At 44.8% G+C, this 21,105-nt stretch overlaps 1 protein-coding gene across 1 annotated transcript in view; it reads left to right on the top strand.

Moving 5' to 3' along the window:
• Positions 1-21,105, top strand: part of LOC140409418 (sodium channel protein type 8 subunit alpha-like) — a 230,578-nt gene that overhangs the window by 206,788 nt on the left and 2,685 nt on the right. The window contains exon 16 of the mRNA XM_072497858.1: positions 3,637-3,907. Coding sequence (XP_072353959.1) covers positions 3,637-3,907 — 271 coding nt within the window. The remainder of the gene's footprint in view (positions 1-3,636; positions 3,908-21,105) is intronic.

The following is a 21,105-nucleotide window of genomic DNA, read 5'->3' as shown; positions in this document are numbered from 1 at the left end:
GGCAATATAGCATGGCCAATCCAGCTAACCTGCACATCTTTGGACTGTGGGAAGAAACCAGAAAACACCCAGAGGAAACCCGCACAGACACAGACATAACTTACAAACTCCACACAGACAATGGCCCAAGGCCAGAATTGAGCCCGGATACCTGGCACTGTGAGACTGCAGTGTTAACCACTGTGCCATCGTTCCTCCCAAATTATTGACCCTTCAAGGCCAGTGAGTCTATTGGAGACAGTAATTAGATGGAAGTTGAAGTTTATTCTGATGTACCAGGTGGGATACAACTAGCCTTGTTGTATGGATGGATTTGTATGGAAAAGGTCCTTTCAGATTGTGTTTATAAGGCCTAGATTCATCTCCACAGTGATCATTGCTGCCTCAAGGAGGGGCAGCTTGTCACCTCAATTGCTCATCCCATGGTCCCATCGGTGGTCACGATCCACAGTTTGGAACCCCCTGCTCTAGATAGTACGTGCTGCAACCATTCAGAAGACTGCATTGTCCTAATTGATGGCAAGTTTCTCGACTATTGTCGCAGCTGCCCGTATCAAGGTGAATAAGTATTTCACCACACTCCTGCTGAGGTGGCATATCCATTTAAACAACGAACAAATTAAACATTATTCATCGTGAATTAATTTGCATATGCAGGCTCATATAGGTAATCCATCTAGGTTTAACTATTGGCCAGGACACTAGAACTCTCTACATTTCTGATTATAATAGAATGTAGATGGATCTGTAGTTTCTTGTCTCATCAGTGCAGCACTGAAATTATACATTCAAATCCCATATTAGCATTTGAATCAACAGTACAGAACTGGCACAATGTAGAAGGAGGCACTTTCGCCCATCTTATCTGCACTGAGTCTCCGAATGAAAAACTCATCTGGATCCATTTTCCTGCTTTCTCCCCGTAACCCTGCACATTCTTCCATTTTAGATAACAGTAGAATGCCCTTCTGCGTGATTCAATTGAATTTGCCTCCACCATATCCTCAGGCAGTGTATTCCAGACCCTAACCACTGCTTTGTGAAAAGGTTTTTCCTCGCACGCTATTGCTTCTTTTACTGATCGCTTTAAATATGTACCCTCTGGATCTCAATCCTTTCACGAATGGGAACAGTTTCTCCCCATCTACTCTGTTCAGGCCCTCTGTGATTTTGAATACCTCATTAAAATCTCCTCTTAGCCTTCTCCCTCTAAGGAAAACAGTCCTAACTTCTTCAATCTATCCTCATAACTGAAGTTCCTCATTGTAGGAACCATTCTCATGAATCTTTTCTGCACTCTCTCCAATGCCTTGACAACCCTTTCTAAAGTGCAGTGCCCAAAACTGGATGCAATATTCAGGCTTAGGCCTAACTAATCACTTATACAAGTTCAACATAACCTCCTTGTTCATATGTCCCTATTAATATAACCCAGGATACTGTATGCTTTACTGTACATGCTCTCAACCTGTCCTACCACCTTTATTGACTTATGCACAAAAACATCCAGGTCCCTCTGCTCCTGCACCCTATTTAGAGTTGTACCCTTTACTTTATATTGTCTCTCAAAGTTATTTCCACCAAAATGAATCACTTCACATTTCTCTGCATTGAACTTCATCTGCTACTTGACGGTTCATTATGCCAACTTGCCTATGTCCTTTTGAAATTCTTCACTATTCTCCTCACAGCTCACAGTGCCTGAGTTTTGAATCATCTGCACACTTTGAAATTAACTAGGTCATTAATATGTATCAGGAAAAGCAAGGGGCCCGACACTGACGCCTAAGGAACTCCACTACAAACCTTCCAGCCCAAAAACATCCATTAACCACTGCTCTCTGTTCCTACCACTTAGCCAATTCCGTATCCATATTGCTACTGTCCGTTTTATTCCATGAGCTATAAATTTCCTCAAGCCTGTTGTGCAGCACTGTATTAAGCGCCTTTGGAAATCCATGTACACCACATCATCCTTCTGACAGGGACAAGAATGCTAAAACTGAGCAAAGCCTAACATTCGTACAATGAATGTCAATCATATTAATATAGGCAAATACGTATACAGTATTACGTGTATTTATATGTCATAATTAGTTATCACCAAAGATACATTTTATATTCTCATTTTGTTATATTTGAGAGGGGCAGTTAGTTTGATTGGCTAGATGGCGAGAGTGTAGTTCAAAATAATGGCAACAGCGCAAGTTCATTTGCCATTTCGGCAGAGGTAGACTTGGGGACCTGCCTCCTCGCCCTGGCCCTGAGAATGGAAGGCAATGGCAAACCACCACTGACAGAAACTGCCAAGAAAATTGCTCAGGATGAAGCACGACAGTCAGCCAAGAGCCTGTTTTTGAGCTGAGCACTCATGAGTGAATAAATTAAGATATATTTGCCTGCACAATACAGAAAAGCATTACCAGGTGGAAAAAAACTCCCCCAAAATGTAAAAGTTAACTTGTGGCAGGTTTTTCAGAAAATTACCCGTCGGCTCGACTGGTGAGTTCCCCACCACTATTCAATGACAGTTAGTCCCTTTTTAGGGCCCTGGGGAGTTTCTCACCGGTTTAGCCCACACGTAGAATTTTTTTAGCACTGGAGAGCTGAATCCAGAGATCGGACCGCCATTTTGAAAGGGTTCCCCAATCTGTAAGTGAGCTTGTGGGTCCACCCCCCACACCCATGGGCCATGTCACCCCCTCACACATGGACACTACCCCACAAACCACAAGTAAGGGCATCCCGCTCTGGGGTCCATGGGGTCCCCCCTCTTCAGGCCCCCAAGGCACTTACAGCACCCCCTTCCTTCTAGGACCCCCACCAAACCTCCCAGAGTTGTCATCCTGCACTCCCCCACTCTTCAAATCCCCCCTCCACCTTCATTTCATGGGCATGGCCCTCCTTGTCCCCTGACCCTTGGCAGTGCTGCCCTGGCACTCGGGAATCCTTGCACTGCCATCCTGGCACCCAGGCAGTGCACCTGCTGGCTTGGTGGTGCCATCCGGGCACCTTGACAGTGCCAGGGTGGCAGTGCCAAGATGCCAGATGGGCAGTGCCAAGGTACCCACGTTCCAGGGGGAGGGCGAGAGAGCCACCTTGCACTTACCCTGACCACCCTGGAGTCTCCGGTGGCCCGGGGGACCGCCTGGTCCACCTTTGTGTGGGCCAGCACTGATCGGCGCCCGGCAGCAGCCTCCCTGGCAAGGCCGAAGAATTGAGGGAGGCTGCTGGATCCCACACAGGTAGGTCGTAAATAGGTTTACGACCTACTTCTGCGGGAATCATTCAGTCCCGCCCATTTGAAGAGGGGTTCCAACTCCGACGTCTCATGGGGCTTGAGGAGAACCCTGGGAGGCATGGAGCCTGTCGGGAGGCTCGCTGGAGGCCTTTAGGCCTTTCCCGGCATTCTCCGGCCGTGTTGCGCTCAAGCGAGAGTCCAATGCAGCCGGAGATTCACGCCCAACACCTTTTTCTTGCTTTGCCAGTCTTCATATTGTAAATTCTTCTATATTCTTAATCTTGTGTCAGTTAAATTTTAATTAGATTGCAATTATTACAGCCAAAAGTTATTTTGAATACATTGCAGAGATTCATGTTATATTTTGCTCATTTTTGTTCATTTCTTTTCCCTAGAATAAGATACTTTACAGCTTCTACAGGCTAGTGAGCCACAAATCGTTTGAACCAATAACCATTGCTTTAATAACAATGAACGTGATGGTGATGGCTTGTGATCATTATGGACAGACAAAAATGTTCGCCTTAGTTTTAAATTGGTTCAACCTAATATTTGCAGCAATATTTACAGTTGAAGCAATTTTAAAATTATTAGGCCAACGCCAATACTATTTCACTCAAGCCTGGAATATCTTTGATTTTCTAGTTGTCGCTCTTTCCCTGATAGGTAAGTCCCATTTTACTGTTGTTCTTTCTGATTTGATAAAAATCATTTTTAGAGGAAAATTGTTTAAGGGAGGGAAGAAAAAGCAACTTTGTGGTGAAAAACTCAAGTACAGTACTAGATGAACGAAGCAAGGAGAAACTTAGAATAGATTAATGAAGATCTAAGTAAGGTGGATCTTCATCCCCTCCACACCAAATAACATTTAACGTAGTTTATTCATGATTAACTTTTTGAATGATCAAAGCTTGAATTTATCTTAACACAGTAGGAAAAACTATTTAACCTAGTTATTTGTTTGCTAGATTCATTTTGTAAAATGTTAGTTTAACAATAATACTGGAAGAGCTTACTTTGCAACATTGCATTGAATAACCCCCCCACCATGCATTGAGCATTATGTAATGATATCTTTCGTTTATTTTAATTATAGCTGATATTTATCAATGGGTGAGCTGCCTGTAAATAATATCTCTTGTTTATTGCCATATTGTTTTTGCTCAGCCCACATACTAAAATGCACAAGTAGCTAGTACAGATGTTTCCTTGAAATAGCAATACTTTTGTTTTGCATGATAAGAAAAAGGATTATTAATGTTGGAAATCAAAGGCAACTTCATTTGGAGGAACGTTACATTAATATAATATTAAACAATTAAAACATAAATGTGCACCACTATAAAGGTCATATTGTAGGATTAATTTTCTAATCATGTTCTCAGCAGGAATTTTGCCTATTGAGAGCACATTTGCAAAATTTAATCACATTACAAATCTGATTTTCAGCCCATCAGTTTAAATAGCAAATTAATGTGCAATACTGCCTATAATTCTCATAGACACTTCTGGAGGGCAGGGCTCTTTTCTGCAAGCATGGAATTGAAAACGTACTCCTTGTACCTCTCATATAACATTGATAAATGGGCAGCATGGGTGGCGCAGTGGTTAGCACTGCAGTCTCACAGCGCCGAGGTCCCAGGTTCGATCCCATGTCCGTGTGGAGTTTGCACATTCTCCCTGTGTTTGCATGGGTTTCGCCCCCACAACACAAAGATGTGCAGGGTAGGTGGACTGGACACGCTAAATTGCCCCTTAATTGGAAATGAATTGGTACTCTAAATTTATTTTTAAAACAACATTGATAAATGGATTTTTCCCTGAATGTTGTTAATTTTGTGAATTACAATCACTTAACATTTCTGTACCTTTCAACTGAAACTGTCCAAAAATATTACAACCAGTAGTGGCCTACAGTTGGATCAGATTTGATTGAGTTTAATCCACTAACATTTGCGCTAATGATTCCCACTCACGAAAGGCCACTGAATAACAATCATAAATTGTAGATCTGATAAACTTTTGAATATTGTACCAAAGTCAAACCACATTGCATCCATGCCTCAACTTCATTACATCACTTCTGCTCATTATTATAGCACACACTAACAACAACTCTTGGAGAATAACAAACAAAGTTTATCAGCTTAAAATGAACATAATCCCTTAGTCATGCTGTTCAATACAGACAGGGAAGATCCTAATAAATCAATCCCCAAGTTAAAGATGATGATCTGTTTAATCACCTTTCATATGGTGCTTGCCCATGTATTGTTCTTGACTTCAATGGGGAATGAGGAGGGATTTGCTGCTTCCTGGTGGCAGCCTCCCTCAGGATGCTAATTTTATTCATTTGGGGTTGCCCATCCTGTCCTTAATATTTTGATGCATCAAATCATTGATGTCTATCTATAAAACTTAGAGCACAGCAGACATTAGCTGGCACGCAAATACCAAGAGTAACCCTGAAGTCAACGCACCTGATCTCTTGCAGTCGCTTTGGAGAATTTAGGGACATAATTATACCATTTTACCTTCTTTGCAGTGCTTTGTCACATGTCACACATCCTTGTGCACTTACCCTGACATTTATACTTCACCAGAGAGGCAATCACAGAACACTGCTGTATTTTCGCTGACGTTTGTGACGCCAGACATGGTCATAAAAATGACAGTTGGCTTGAATCTTTACACTACTTTCTCTTTTCAGAGTACCCCTGGTTGACATATCCAAGGTCAGCTATTATTCTATAGCAAACTGTGTGTAGCACCTATTTTCAAGGCTATTGGGCCCCCGATGTGAGGTCGTCAAAGCCCCACACCAAATTCCTGACCAAACAATTTGATACCACAGAGAATTCACGGAATTTGGAGCCAAAGATCTTTGGAGCATCATATGGAGTTATTGAGAGAGCCCCTTGCTACACTTAAGTCCTTTGTTAAGGGAATGTCACTTGAGAAGCTGTATACCTCAGGTGGAGGTGAAGATCTTTAATAAAGCCAAAGATCACTGTGAGGATACAATTAGTGGGTTCATACTTGGCAAGGCATTTGCAGTGCTAAAAGGACATAAGAAATTACTGGTGCTCAGCATCTACCTGCTTCCCCTCTATCATGCTGGATCTTTCACCCAATGCTGCCTGTTCTAATTTTACTCCATTCCCCAAAGCAGATATTCCAGGGTTGTTACTTGCAGCATGTAAAGTGGGTACTACAGTATGGTGGTTAGAGGATGGATCCTCTCACTCTGGCTCATTTTCTGCTGTTCCTCAGACAGCCTTACAGAAACAGCATCAATTTACAATAGCTGCAATACAATCCTTCGAGTACATTTCAGTAGCCAACAATGCGATTCAGCAGTGCTAGTTAAGTCGCCTATTGGCTGAATGCATAAATGAGGAATAATTCTCAACAGGAAGAAAAAGATGCAAAAATACATACTGACTTACAGTGTCAAGATAACTATGCGAACTACTTTAATACTCAAAATTAATTATTTTTATACCACTGCCCCTCCTAGTTTGGTATCATCTGCAAGTTTAATCAGTTCACACTAAGTTAAAAAAATCAAGTTATTGATGGAAATTAAAAATGCTATTGATCCCAGCAATGGCCTTTGCCACACTGTAGTCAGTATTTATCTCCACCCAATGTGACCCTGCTAACCGATAACCATTGTTTGCTACCCCACGTTTCAAAGAGGAATAGGGGAGTTCTCCCTGGTGTCCTGATCAATATTTATCCCTCAGCTAGCATCTCAAAAACAGTTTATCTGGTCTCCTGCTATTGTCACTCGGTCAAAATCCTGGAACTTCCTTCCCAACAGCACTATTGGTGTTCCTGCACCTCTTGGACTGCAGCGGTTCAGTAAAGCAGCTCATTATCAAATTTTCAAGAGCAATTAGGATTTTATTTTAAGAAATTTAAAGTACCCAATTATTTTTCGTTTCCAATTAAGGGGCAATTTAGTGTGGCCAATCCACCTAACCTGCACATCTTTGTGCTGTGAGGGTGAAACCCACGCAGACACAGGGAGAATGTGCAAACTCTACACAGACAGTGACCCAGGGCCGGGATCGAACCCAGTCCTCGCGCCGTAGGCAGCAGTGCTAACCACTGCACCACCGTGCTGCCCTTAGAACAATTAGGATGGGCAATAAATGCTGGTCTTGACACCTATTCCCATATCTCATGAACAAATAAGTTAACTGCAATGTTTCTTATTATATGACATTAACTACACTTCAAAAGTATTTAATTGACTTGTAACATGTTGGGGCATCTTAAAACAAAAATGGTATATAAATGCAAATCTTCCTTTGAATTCCCACAACTTTGATCTTAATTAGTAATGTTTCGTAAGTACTTTCAATAACTACTTTCTTAAGTCTGGGTGCACAGTGCCATCTTTGTTTGGATTGTCACTTTCCTAAAGAATCAGGGCATTGGGTCAGCCAATTTTTCCCACCTAAAGCCATGGTACTGTTTGCTAGGTCATTATAGTCCAGAACATTCTCAGGTATCATCCTCCAAATCGGTTCTATTATTTTACATGGAAATGAAGTAAGACCAGTGGATATGTAGTTGCTTCTGTCTGATTTGTCATCACATTAACCTATTTATAGTGTACCCAAGTATCCTTTGATTTCTCATCTCCGTTATAATGGCTGGTTTTTTAAATTAAATTTAGAATACCCAATTATTTTTGTTTTCTAATTAAGGGGCAATTTAGTGTGGCCAATAAACCTACCCTGCACATCTTTAGGTTGTGGGGTAAGACCCATGCAGACATGGGGAGAATGTGACCTTCTATGGACTGAACTGATTAATCCTACACCCCTGTGTGCTTCACCTGATGCCGGTTATGTATTTACATTGTTTACCTTGTGTTGCCCTATATGTATTTTCTTTTTATTTTATTTTCATATACTATTTTTAAATTTAGAGTACCCAATTCATTTTTTCCAATTTAAGGGGAAATTTAGCATGGCCCATCCACCTAGCCTGCACATCTTTTAGGTGTGGGGGTGAAGCCCACGCAGATACGGGGAGGATGTGCAAACTCCACACGGACAGTGACACAGAGCTGGGATCGAACCTGGGACTTCGGCGCCGTGAGGCAGCAGGGCTAACCACTGCGCCACCGTGCCACCCCTAGTCATAATTGCTGTTAATGCCTCACCAATATCCTTACCAGCCACGTTTAACAATCGTGGATAAATGCCATCTATTGTTTTGAGCTCTCTCAGCATGTGGATCACATCCATGTCATTGATATTGAGGTCGTAAATTATAACTTGCTACTCCTTTCCTGTTACAATTTTTAATGTGGATGTTTTGTGAATCAAATTTTGAGTACTCTCAATCAACCAATAACAATCCATTTCTGCTTTTGGCCAATCCTCCATAAAATCTACAATATATTTCCACAGTATTTTCTTAAATTGCCAGCAGAATGACAGACTGCAGTTAGTAACACAGCCTTACAGAAGTAAATCCGTTCAATCCTAATTTTTAGAATTTATATAATTTTCCTCATGTCGAAAGTATCAAACATCTTTTATCATAAACAAATTTGAAGCAATAATGGAACTGTCTGCCCTTTTAAGACATGCTGGAAGTTTGATTTGATGCTTTAGTAAATAAGATTCTTGGTTATATATGTGTAAATGAAATTGACTGTGAATATGTTTGTCTTTCATCAGATATTATCTGGGGGGGGGTTTATGTAATGTCAATTATGATTAATATGTGTGATTTCTAAAAAGATAAACCTATATTTCCAATAACTGATGGATATGATCACTAGGTAGTGTGCATATTGTTATGGGCCAGGGTTTAGAGAACCCCAAAGTGTATCATGGAGTTCACCTGATCCACAACGTTTAATAGATTGTGGTATGGGGAGCACAAGGCCCACTCTACAGGTGTGGTACAGCAGAAATGGAAAAGTATTTTTTTAAAGCAAAACAATGTTTAGTCTATGAACTCAAGTTTACCTTTTTACAACATACTGTGAACATCTTAGCAACCATCAATTCAAATACAACCCCCAAAGACGACAACACTAAGTAATCCTTTAAGCTTTCCTTTTAACATCCATAAGACTTAAAAACACCTTTCAACAGAAGCACATTAGGTTTACATTCACTACTGAGAACATTTATAATTCTGAATTCACCAAATGATCAAGAGGTAGTCTTATGATGACAGAGAGATCAACAGTGCATGTGCTCTGTCTGGCTTCAGCTCCAACACTGAAAACAAAACTAAAACACACCCTGCAGCCTGCTCAAAAATGTAAGTAAAAAGCTGACAGACAGCCCAGCTCCACCCACTCTCTGACATCACTGCAGTAGTAAACACCCATTTCTTAAAGGTACTCTCACTACAGATATTTATATACACACCCATTAATGAACACCCATTTCTTAAAGATACTCTCACATGACACCTCCCCCCAAGAAAAAAAAACCATCAACTTCAAGATGGTTTCATTTTTCACCTTTTCACTATCCTTTAAGAAATGCACACAGTAAATTTACTTTTTTGTTTCAAAAAACAACACACGCAAACAGGTATAATAATATAGTCCATTTTCTATCGTTCTTCTTCCTCCAACTGAAACTGCTTCCGTTCATCACATTCGTGACAAAGCATCGCCTATCACGTTTTCTCGTCCTGCCACATGTACTATTTTTAAATGAAATGGCTGCAACAATAAACTCCAGCGAAACAGCCTTGCATTGTTATTCTGGAATCGCTCCAAAATCATCAACGGATTATGATCAGTATATATAACGGTGTCAGGCGGTGCTGGTCACAAATGTGAAAATGTTGCAAAGCCAGCACCAAACTCAAAGTCTCCTTCTCAATCGTGGAATACTTTTTCTGGTGAGAATTCAATTTCTTTGTAAAATAACCAATAGGCCGCTCTAGCCCTTTGTCGTCGTCTTGTAGAAGCACCGCACCTACACCCACATCACTCGCGTCAACAGCCACTTTGAATGGTTTCGTATAATTTGGGATGACTAACACAGGAGCAGTGGTTAACACAGCCTTCAGGCCGTCAAATGCCTGTTGATACTCCGCTGTCCACTGGAATCTGTTACGCTTCATGAGCAAGTCCGTCAGTGGAGCGACCACACTGCTAAAATTGGGTACAAATTTCTGGTAAAATCCACCCATACCAAGAAATCGCATTATTTCCCATTGTGTCGAGAATATCGGAAATTCCGCAATAACTTTTGTTTTCACATCCCGTGGGACCATTCAACCCTGTCCTGTTGTATGGCCAAGGAAAGTGACTTGGGCCTTTCCAAATTCAATTTTGGCTATGTTTATCACCAAACCCGCCTCCTGAAGTCGATCGAATAACTCCATCAGATGTTTTAAATGTTCTGTCCATGTCTGGCTGAAAATTACCAAATCGGCGATGTATACTGCAGAATTGGGTAATCCTGAAATGACTTTGTTAGTTAACCGTTGAAATGTGGCTGGTGCATTTTTCATGCCAAATGGCTTTGAATTGGTATATATCATCTGGAGTCACAAAAGCTGAAATCTCCTTCGCCCTTTCGGATAAAGGTACCTGTCAGTAACCTTTAAGTAAATCCAATTTGGAAATAAAAGCTGATTGTCCCACTTTCTCAATGCAATCCTGCAAACGTGGGAAAGGATAAGAGTCCATTCTTGTAACTGCATTAACCTTTCTATAGTCCACACACAACCATTGGGTACCTTCTGGTTTAGGTACCATCACTATGGGTGAGCTCCATTGGCTGCAACCCACTTCAATTATGCCACTTTTAAGCATACTCTCAATCTCTTTGTAAACCTGTGCCAATTTTAAAGGGTTAAGTCTATATGGATGTTGCTTGATTGGAACAACATTTCCCACATCTACATCATGTATAGCCATTTTAGTACTTCCCAATTTATCTCTACAAACTTGCCCATGTGATATCAATAACTCTTTCAGGTCAGTCCGTTTTTCCTCTGGAAGGTAACTCAACAATTTATCCCAATTTTTAAGAACATCCTCGTTTTCCAATTTAATTTGAGGTATGTCAAATTCACAGTCATCTGGATTTGGTTCGTCACTTTGAGTTAGAATCATTAAAACCTCCTCCTTTTTCTCTCCTTCACTTTCAAAGTACCTTTTAAGCATATTCACATGACACACTCGGTGAGTCTTCCTTCTATCTGGTGTTTTTACCACATAATTCACCTCACTTAATTTCCTTTCAATCTGATAACGTCCACAAAACCTTGCTTTTAAAGGTTCACCTACCATTGGGAACAACACTAAAACTTTATCTCCACAGGCAAAATTATGAACTTTGGATTTCTTGTCCGCTACACATTTCATCACATTTTGTGCAACTTTTAAATGTTGTCTCGCTAATTCACCTGCTCTATTTAATCGTTCCCTAAAATTTGATACGTAATCCAATAATGTAATTTCCGAATTCTCACTCACCAATTTTTCCTTAATCAATTTAAGTGGTCCTCTTACCTCATGACCAAAAATTAGTTCAAAACAACTAAATTTGGTTGACTCATTAGGTGCATCCCTAATTGCAAACAGTACGAATGGATTTCCTTTATCCCAATCCTCTGGATAATCTTGACAATAAGCTCTCAACATTGTCCTTAATGTCTGATGCCACCTTTCTAACACTCCCTGCGATTCTGGATGGTACGCAGTTGATTTAAATTGTTTTATTCCTAAGCTATCCATAACTTCTTTGAATAACCTTGAGATAAAATTTGATCCTTGATCCGATTGTATTTCTTTTTAAAAAAAATATATTTATTCAAATTTTTCAACAGATTTTCAACAAATCCCCCCCCACAACAAAAAGAAAGAAACAAGAACACAACAATCAAAAATTATACATTGGATTTCCCCCATATACAATAACCCCCCATATGACATTTAAAAGCACCAATAGGGAAGCCCCCCCCCACCCACCCAAACACCCCCCTAAAAGAACCCCCCCCTCCCTCAACCCCCACCCAAATGCGCCCCCAAAAGAGCCCCCCCCCTCCCTCTACCCCCCCCCCCCCCCCCCGCCCCTGGGCTGCTGCTGCTGACCTCCTCCTAACGCTCCGCGAGATAGTTTAGGGACGGTTGCCACCGCCTGAGGAACCCCTGCACAGACCCTCGCAAGGCAAACTTTATCTCTCCAGCTTGATGAACTCTGCCATGTCATTGATCCAAGCTTCCACACTAAGGGGCTTCGCATCTTTCCATAATAGCAAATTCCTCCGCCAGGCTACCAGGGATGCAAAGGCCAGAATACCGGCCTCTTTCGCCTCCTGCACTCCCGGCTCGTCCGTTACTCCAAATAATGCCAACCCCCAGCTCGGCTTGACCCGGGCTTTCACCACCTTGGACATAGTCCTCGCAAAACCCCTCCAAAACCCATCCAGTGCCGGGCACGACCAGAACATATGAACATGATTTGCCGGGCTTCCCGAGCACCTTCCACATCTGTCCTGCACCCCAAAGAACCTACTCAACCTCGCCCCTGTCATATGCGCTCTGTGAGTAACTTTGAACTGTATTAGGCTGAGCCTGACGCAAGAGGAGGAAGAATTAACCCTACTCAGGGCATCGGCCCACAGACCCTCATCTATCTCCTCCCCCAGCTCCTCCTCCCACTTGCCCTTTAACTCCTCCACCGAGGCCTCCTCCTCTTCCTTCAGCTCTTGATAAATCGCCGAAACTTTGCCTTCTCCAACCCATACACCCGAAATCACCCTGTCCTGAATCCCCTGTGCCGGGAGCAGCGGGAATTCCCTCACCTGCCGCCTCACAAACACCCTCACTTGCATGTACCTGAAAGCGTTTCCTGGGGGTGACCCAAACTTTTCCTTCAGCGCCCCTAGGCTCGCAAACATCCCATCGATGAACAGGTCCCCCATTCTTCTAATCCCTGCCCGATGCCAGCTCCGAAACCCCCCTTCCATCCTTCCCGGGACGAACCGATGATTCTCCCGAATCAGGGACCACACCGAGGCTCCCACCTTGCCCCTGTGTCGCCTCCACTGCCCCCAGATCTTCAACGTCGCCGCCACCACCGGACCCGTGGTGTACCTTGTCGGCGAGAGCGGCAGCGGTGCCGTCGTCAGCGCCCTCAGGCTCGTGCCCACACAGGACGCCATCTCTAACCTCTTCCACGCCGCCCCCTCTCCCTCCATTACCCACTTACGGATCATCGCCACATTGGCTGCCCAATAATAGCCGCACAAATTCGGCAGTGCCAGCCCCCCCCTGTCCCTGCTACGTTCCAGAAACACTCTCTTCATCCTCGGGGTCTTATTCGCCCACACAAATCCCATGATGCTCCTGCTTACCGTTTGAAAAAGGCCTTGGGGATCATAATGGGAAGGCATTGGAACACAAAGTGAAACCTTGGAAGGACCGTCATTTTAACCGACTGCACCCTACCCGCTTGTGAAAGTGGCAGCATATCCCATCTTTTAAAATCCTCCTCCATCTGCTCCACCAACCGCGTCAAATTGAGCTTGTGCAGGGCCCCCCAACTCCTAGCTACTTGGATCCCTAGTTACCGAAAGCTCCTTTCCGCCCTCTTCAGCGGCAGCTTGTCTATCCCCCTTCCCTGGTCCCCTGAATGCACCACAAAGAGCTCACCCTTCCCTACGTTGAGTTTATACCCCAAAAAGTCCCCAAACTCCCTTAGGATCCGCATGACCTCCTCCATCCCCTCCACTGGATCTGCCACATACAGCAACAGGTCGTCAGCATACAACGACACCCGGTGTTCCTCTCCCCCCGGACCAGTCCCCTCCATTTCCTGGACACCCTTAGTGCCATGGCCAGAGGTTCAATTGCCAGTGCAAACAACAAGGGGGACAGGGTGCCTCGTCCCCCGGTACAGCCGAAAGTACTCCGACCTCCACCGATTCGTAGCCACACTCGCCACCGGGGCTCTATATTGCAGCCTGACCCAGCTGCTGAACCCCTCCCCAAACCCAAACCTCCACAACACTTCCCAAAGATACTCCCACTCCACCCGGTCACAGGCCTTCTCCGCGTCCATAGCTGCCACTACCTCCGCTTCCCCCTCCACCGGGGGCATCATAATAACATTGAGGAGCCTCCGCACATTTGTATTTAATTGCCTACCCTTCACAAATCCCGTCTGGTCCTCATGAATCACCCCCGGGACACAGTCCTCAATTCTCGGAGCCAGCACCTTTGCCAGCAACTTAGCATCAACATTGAGGAGCGAGATCGGTCTATACGACCCACATTGCAATGGATCCTTGTCCCGCTTCAGGATCAAAGAAATCAGCGCCCTTGACATTGTCGGGGGCAAGGTCCACCCCTCCCTCGCCTTATTGAAAGTCCCCACTAGCAACAGGCACAGCAGGTCCACGTATTTCCTGTAGAATTCAACCGGGAACCCATCCGGACCCGGGGCCATTCCCGCCGGCATGCTCCCCAATCCTTTAACCAGCTCCTCCAGCCCAATCGGTGCCCCCAAACCAGCCACCTCCTCCTCCTCCACCCTCGGGAACCTCAGCTGATCTAAGAATCGTTGCATCCCCTCCTCCCCTGCTGGGGGCTCAGACCTGTACAGATCCCCATAGAAGTCCCTAAATACCTTGTTTATTCTCACCACACTCCGCACTGTATTCCCCCCTCTATCCATAATTCCACCAATCTCCCTCGCTGCCTCCCTCTTATGAAGCTGGTGTGCCAGCATCCGACTCGCCGTCTCCACATACTCATACATCGCCCCCTGCGCTTTCCTCCACTGTGCCTCTGCTTTCCCTGTGGTCAACAGGTCGAACTCCGTCTGGAAGTTCCGTCGCTCCCTGAGTAGCCCCTCCTCGGGGGCCTCTGCATACCTCCTGTCCACCCTTAAAATCTCCCCCACCAACCTCTCCCTCTCCCTCCCCTCTCTCTTCTCCCTGTGGGCCCTAATGGAGATTAGCTCTCCCCTGACCACCGCCTTCAGCGCCTCCCAGACTACCCCCACCTGCACCTCCCCGTTGTCGTTGGCCTTCAAATACCTTTCAATGCACCCCCGCACCCGCCCGCTCACCTCCTCATCTGCCAATAGTCCCACATCAAGGCGCCACAGCGGGCGCTGGTCCCTCTCCTCCCCCAACTCCAGCTCCACCCAATGCGGGGCATGGTCCAAGATGGCTATGGCCGAATATTCCATTCCCTCCACTTTCGGGATTAGCGCCCTACTCAAAATGAAAAAATCTATCCGGGAGAAGGCTCTATGGACGTGGGAAAAGAAAGAAAATTCCCTGGCCAGCGGCCTGACAAACCTCCATGAATCCACTCCCCCCCCCATCTGGTCCATAAACCCCCTGAGCACCTTGGCCGCAGCCGGCCTCTTACCCGTCCTGGGCCTAGACCGGTCCAGTGCTGGGTCCAGCACCGTGTTGAAGTCCCCCCCCCCCCCCCATTATCAAACTTCCTACCTCCAGATCCGGAATCCGACCCAGCGTTCGTTTCATAAATCCGGCATCATCCCAATTCGGGGCATATACGTTCACCAGTACCACCCGCACCCCCTGCAACCTACCGCTCACCATCACCTATCGACCTCCTTTATCCACAACAATATTCATTGCCTCAAACGACACCCGCTTCCCCACCAGAATTGCAACCCCTCTGTTCTTCGCATCCAGCCCTGAATGAAAGACCTGCCCTACCCATCCCTTTCTCAGCCTAACCTGATCTGCCACCTTCAGATGTGTCTCCTGGAGCATAACCACGTCTGCCTTCAGTCCTTTTCAGTGCGCGAACACCCGGGCCCTCTTGACCGGCCCGTTCAGGCCCCTCACATTCCAAATTATCAGCCGGATCGGGGGGCTACTCGGCCCCTCCCCCCTACGCCGACTAGCCGTCTCCTTTTCTAGGCCAGCCACGTGCCCACGCCTCCCACACCCTCCAGTCCCCCAGGCGGCGGACCCCCGCCCCAACTACCTCCCCTACTTCCAGCTCCCCTTTGGCCAATGCAGCAGCAACCCAGTTCCCCCCCCCCCAGCCCACTAGATCCACACCTAGCCATTTTGCTCCCCCCATGACATTCCCGTAAGTCAGCTGACTCCTGCTGACCCCGGCCTCTCCCGCCATTCCATCGACCCCCCAGTGTGAGAATCCCCCCATCCCTTGGCAGTCAGTGTGCGCTCCTCTCCAGCACGCCCTTCCCCTCCCGGCCCCACCCCCATCCTTCCCTAACACGGGAAAAAGCCCGTGCTTTCCTGAGCCGGCCCCGCCCCCTCTGACGCAGCTCCTTTTTGCGGCCTTACCCCAACTCCCCATCCCCGCGCCTCCACTCCCCCTCTTCCTCCGTGGGGCCCTGCCCCTCCAACACCGACGCCCACACTCTCCCACAGCCCCCACATCAAATCCATTCACCCATCCCCACCCAGCACTCAAACCCAGAGAACATTCCCCAAATGCAATAAACACAGTAAAGATCCCCCCTATATCAACCCTCAATTTGAGTCCAACTTTTCAGTTTGTATAAAGATCCATGCCTCATCGGGCGTTTCAAAATAGTGGTGCCGATCTTGGAACGTCACCCACAATCGCGCTGGCTGCAGCATCCTGAACTTCACCCCCTTCCAATGGAGCACCGCCTTAGCCCGGTTAAAACCAGCCCTCTTCTTAGCCACCTCCGCACTCCAGTCCTGGTAGATTCGGATCTCCGTGTTCTCCCACCTGCTGCTCCGCTCTTTTTTGGACCTTCTCAGGACACACTCTATGTCCATAAAGCGCTGGAACCTCACCACTACAACCCTTGGCGGCTCATAGGCTTTGGGTCTCCTTGCCAGGACCCAATGAGCCCCATCTAGCTCCAGGGGCCTCGGGAAAGCTCCCGCGCCCATCAGCGAATTGAGCATCGTGCTCACATATGCCCCGGCATCGGGCCCCTCCACTCCTTTAGGGAGACCCAGAATCCGAAGATTCTTCCTCCTCGACCTATTCTCCAGGTCCTCGAATTTTTCCGCCCACCTCTTGTGCAGCGCCTCGTGCGCCTCCACCTTCACCGCCAGGCCCAAGATCTCATCCTCGTTCTCCAAGGCTTTTTGCCACACCTCCCGGATCGCCGCCCCTTGGGCCTTCTGGGTCTCCACAAGCTTCTCAATCGCCGCCTTCATTGGCGCCAGCATTTCTGTCTTCAGCTCCTCAAAGCAGCATTTAAGAAACTCCTGCTGCTCCTGCGACCACTGCACCCATGCTGCTTGGTCTCCACCCGCCACCATCTTGTTTTTCCTCCCTCGCACTTTTCGCTGCCCCAAGATCACTTTTTTAACCGCTCCACTCCTGGTCCAATCCATATAATGTCGGGGGGACCTTGCTGTCACCTTCCCACACTGGAAGCCGTCGAACAATTGCCGTTGGGGCCCCTCTGGAGAGCCCAAAAGTCCGTTTCCGGTGGGAGCTGCCAAACGTGTGACCTACCTCAGCATAGCCGCACCCGGAAGTCTCCGATTGTATTTCTGTGGGTAGTCCATATCTAGTAAAGAATTTAAGTAACTCCTCCACAATCTTTTTAGCTGTAATATTATATACTGGAATGGCCTTTGGAAACCTAGTAGACACATCCATTATCATCAAAATGTATTGATTGACACTTTTCATTTTAGGAAGCAGTCCTATGCAATCAATTAGAACCCTTGTAAAAGGTTTCTCAAATGCTGGAATTGGTATTAAGGGCGCTGGTTTTATCACTGCTTGAGGTTTCCCTCTCACTTGACATGTGTGACATAATTGACAAAATTTAACTACATCTTTATGTAGTCCAGGCCAATAAAAATGTTTCTGGATTTTAGGTTGAGTTTTCCTTATTCCCAATTGACCTCCCATTGGTACCTCATGTGCAACTCGCAACACCTCGTTTCTATACCCTACCGACAATACTACTTGATGAACTTCTGCCCACTTTTCATCCGCCTGCATATGTAAAGGTCTCCATTTTCTCATCAAGACATCACTTTTACGATAATAACACTCTGGTATACACTCAGATTCCTCTTCCGTGTATGCTTTCTGATACATCCATTTTATTTCTATATCTTTTTGTTGTAACTGCGCCAATTTTCCTGAACTAAAAATATCCGCCTCATCCTCCACCTGTTCTTGTTCTTTTTCAACCATCTGATCAAAAATTGTTTCTGATAATTGTACTTCCACTTCATCTTCACGCTTTGATTTCTCCTCTTGTCTTAACCTGTGACTTTGCGTCCTTGTTGCTACACAATCCGAAAAAATCCCAGATATTCGTCCTTCAACACTTCAGTTGTCTGATTTTCCACTGGCTTATCAACCACAGTAGGCATCACTCCCACCTGCGATCCAGCTATGTCATTACCCAAGATAAACTGTATTCCTGGACAAGCTAGTTTCTCTATAATGCCTACTATCACTTCACCACTCTTCACTGGACTTTCCAATCTTACCTTATATAATGGAACACTACTCCTCTCACCTTGAATTCCACATATTGCCACCTTTTCTGGCAACATTCTTCCCAAACTACATAACTCCTCATCTCTTACCATTAAAGATTGACTAGCTCGCGTATCTCTTAAAATTGTGACTTCTTTACCTGCTCCTCCTGATACACATGAGTAAACTTTACCCACACAAGTAAATTCTTTAAAGAGATCTGGCACCTTCTTATCAATCACCTCTTGATCAGGCTGTACAATATTTTGCACCTCCTTCGCTTCACTTGGGCTTTCCTTTACCACTTTAACAAACCCCGCTGTCTTATCCTGTTTTACCACATCAGCCTTCCCAGTGCTTTTCTTCAACCACCAACACTGTGACTTTACATGGCCTAGTTTATTACAGTGAAAATATTTGAAACTTTTCATTTCTTTTCCACCTTCCTGGATCTCTTTTTTAATCTGAGGTACACTCTCTTTATTGTCTCCCATCAGATCACCTTTACTTTTACCACTTGAGTATTTCGCATGTCCCCAGTTTCTATCCCTCACAGGCTGAAACTGATGTCGGAAACCAAGCTTTGATTTATGAACCGATTCATAATCATCTGCCATTTCTGCTGCTAATCTCGCAGTTTTAACCCTCTGTTCTTCCACATGAGTTCTCATAACATCAGGAATTGAATTTTTAAACTCCTCCAAAAGTATAATTTATCTGAGAGCTTCATAGTTTGGTCTCTTTTCAAAGCCCTTATCCACCTATCAAAATTATTCTGTTTGAGCCTTTCAAACTCCATATATGTTTGACCAAATTCTTTCCTTAAGTTTCTAAACCTTTGGCTGTAGGCTTCAGCACTACTTCATATGCACCTGAGATGGATTTTTTTCATCTCCTTATACGTCCTAGATACCTCCTCCGGTAGTAATGCAAACACTTCACTAGCCCTACCTACCAGCTTTGTTTGAATCAGTAATACCCACATCTTCTGTAGCCATTTCATTTGTTTAGCTACCTTCTCAAATGAAATGAAAAAGGCTTATACCTCCTTCTCATCTAACCTTGGCAATGCTTGGACATATTTAAATAGATCCCCACCAAGCCTTTGACTTTGATGTTCTTTCTCACTATCCTCATCACTATCATCCAACTGTATGTTTCCCTTTACATCTGTCAATTTTAACTGACTGTCATGTTTCATGGCCAATTCCTGAACTTCAAACTCTCTCTCTTTATCTTTTTCCCTGACCTGTATCTCCATTTCTCTTTATTTTTGTTCTGCTAGGGCTATTCTTTCTTTTCTCCTTTCTTCTCTCTCCTTTTCTTTTTCCTCTCTCTCTCTTTCTTTTTCCTCTCTATCTCTTTCTCTCTCTTTTTCTTTTTCCTCTCTATCTCTTTCGTATTCAAGCTGCTTTAATTCTTTCTCATGTTCCATTTGTTTAAGTTGTAACTGAATTTTTGCCATTTCCAATGAGTCAAACTGTACCTTAGGCAACTTTAAATGCTTAGCCACCACCATAATGACCTCATCTTTTCACATTTTGTCAGGTAATGTTAACTGCAATGTTTTTGCCAAATCTTACAGTCTGCTTTTAGTCTCCTCCGTAAGATACTGCGTGTGACCATCTCCACCCCCAAAAACTTCTGAGCCTCTGAAAGAGCCATTGTCCACAACACACTCCCTACTTAAACTAGAATACCACACCTGAAAAACAACCACAATATGCTCACCCCTCATTGTTTTTAAATTCACTAAGCCAATCCAATGGATAAACTTTTATCCCAGACGAGCCCCCAATTTGTTATGGGCCAGAGTTTAGAGGAGCCCAAAGAGTATCATGGAATTCACCTGATCCACAACTTTTAATAGATTGTGGTATGGGGAGCACAAGGCCCACTCTACAGGTGTGGTACAGCAGAAATGGAAAAGTATTTTTTTAAAGCAAAACAATGTTTATTCTATGAACGCAAGTTAACCTTTTTACAACATACAGTGAACATCTTAGCAACCATCAATTCAAATACAACCCCCAAAGACTACAAAACTAAGTAATATTTTAAGCTTTCCTTTTAACATCCATAAGACTTAAAAACACTTTTCAACAAAAGCACATTTGGTTTACATTCACTACTGAGAACATTTATAATTCTGAATTCACCAAATGATCAAGAGATAGTCTTTTGATGGCAGAGAGATCAACAGTGCATCTGCTCTGTCTGGCTTCAGTTCCAACACTGAAAACAAAACTAAAACACACCCTGCAGCCTGCTCAAAAACGAAAGTAAAAAGCTGACAGACAGCCCAGCTCCACCCACTCTCTGACATCACTGCAGTAGTAAACGCCCATTTCTTAAATGTACTCTCACTACAGATATTTATATACATACCCATTTATAAGCATCCATTTCT

The sequence above is a fragment of the Scyliorhinus torazame genome, chromosome 3 (assembly GCF_047496885.1).
Source record: "Scyliorhinus torazame isolate Kashiwa2021f chromosome 3, sScyTor2.1, whole genome shotgun sequence".
In the NCBI taxonomy this organism is placed as follows: Eukaryota; Metazoa; Chordata; class Chondrichthyes; order Carcharhiniformes; family Scyliorhinidae; genus Scyliorhinus; species Scyliorhinus torazame.
This window is presented reverse-complemented; position numbering and strand designations above follow the sequence as displayed.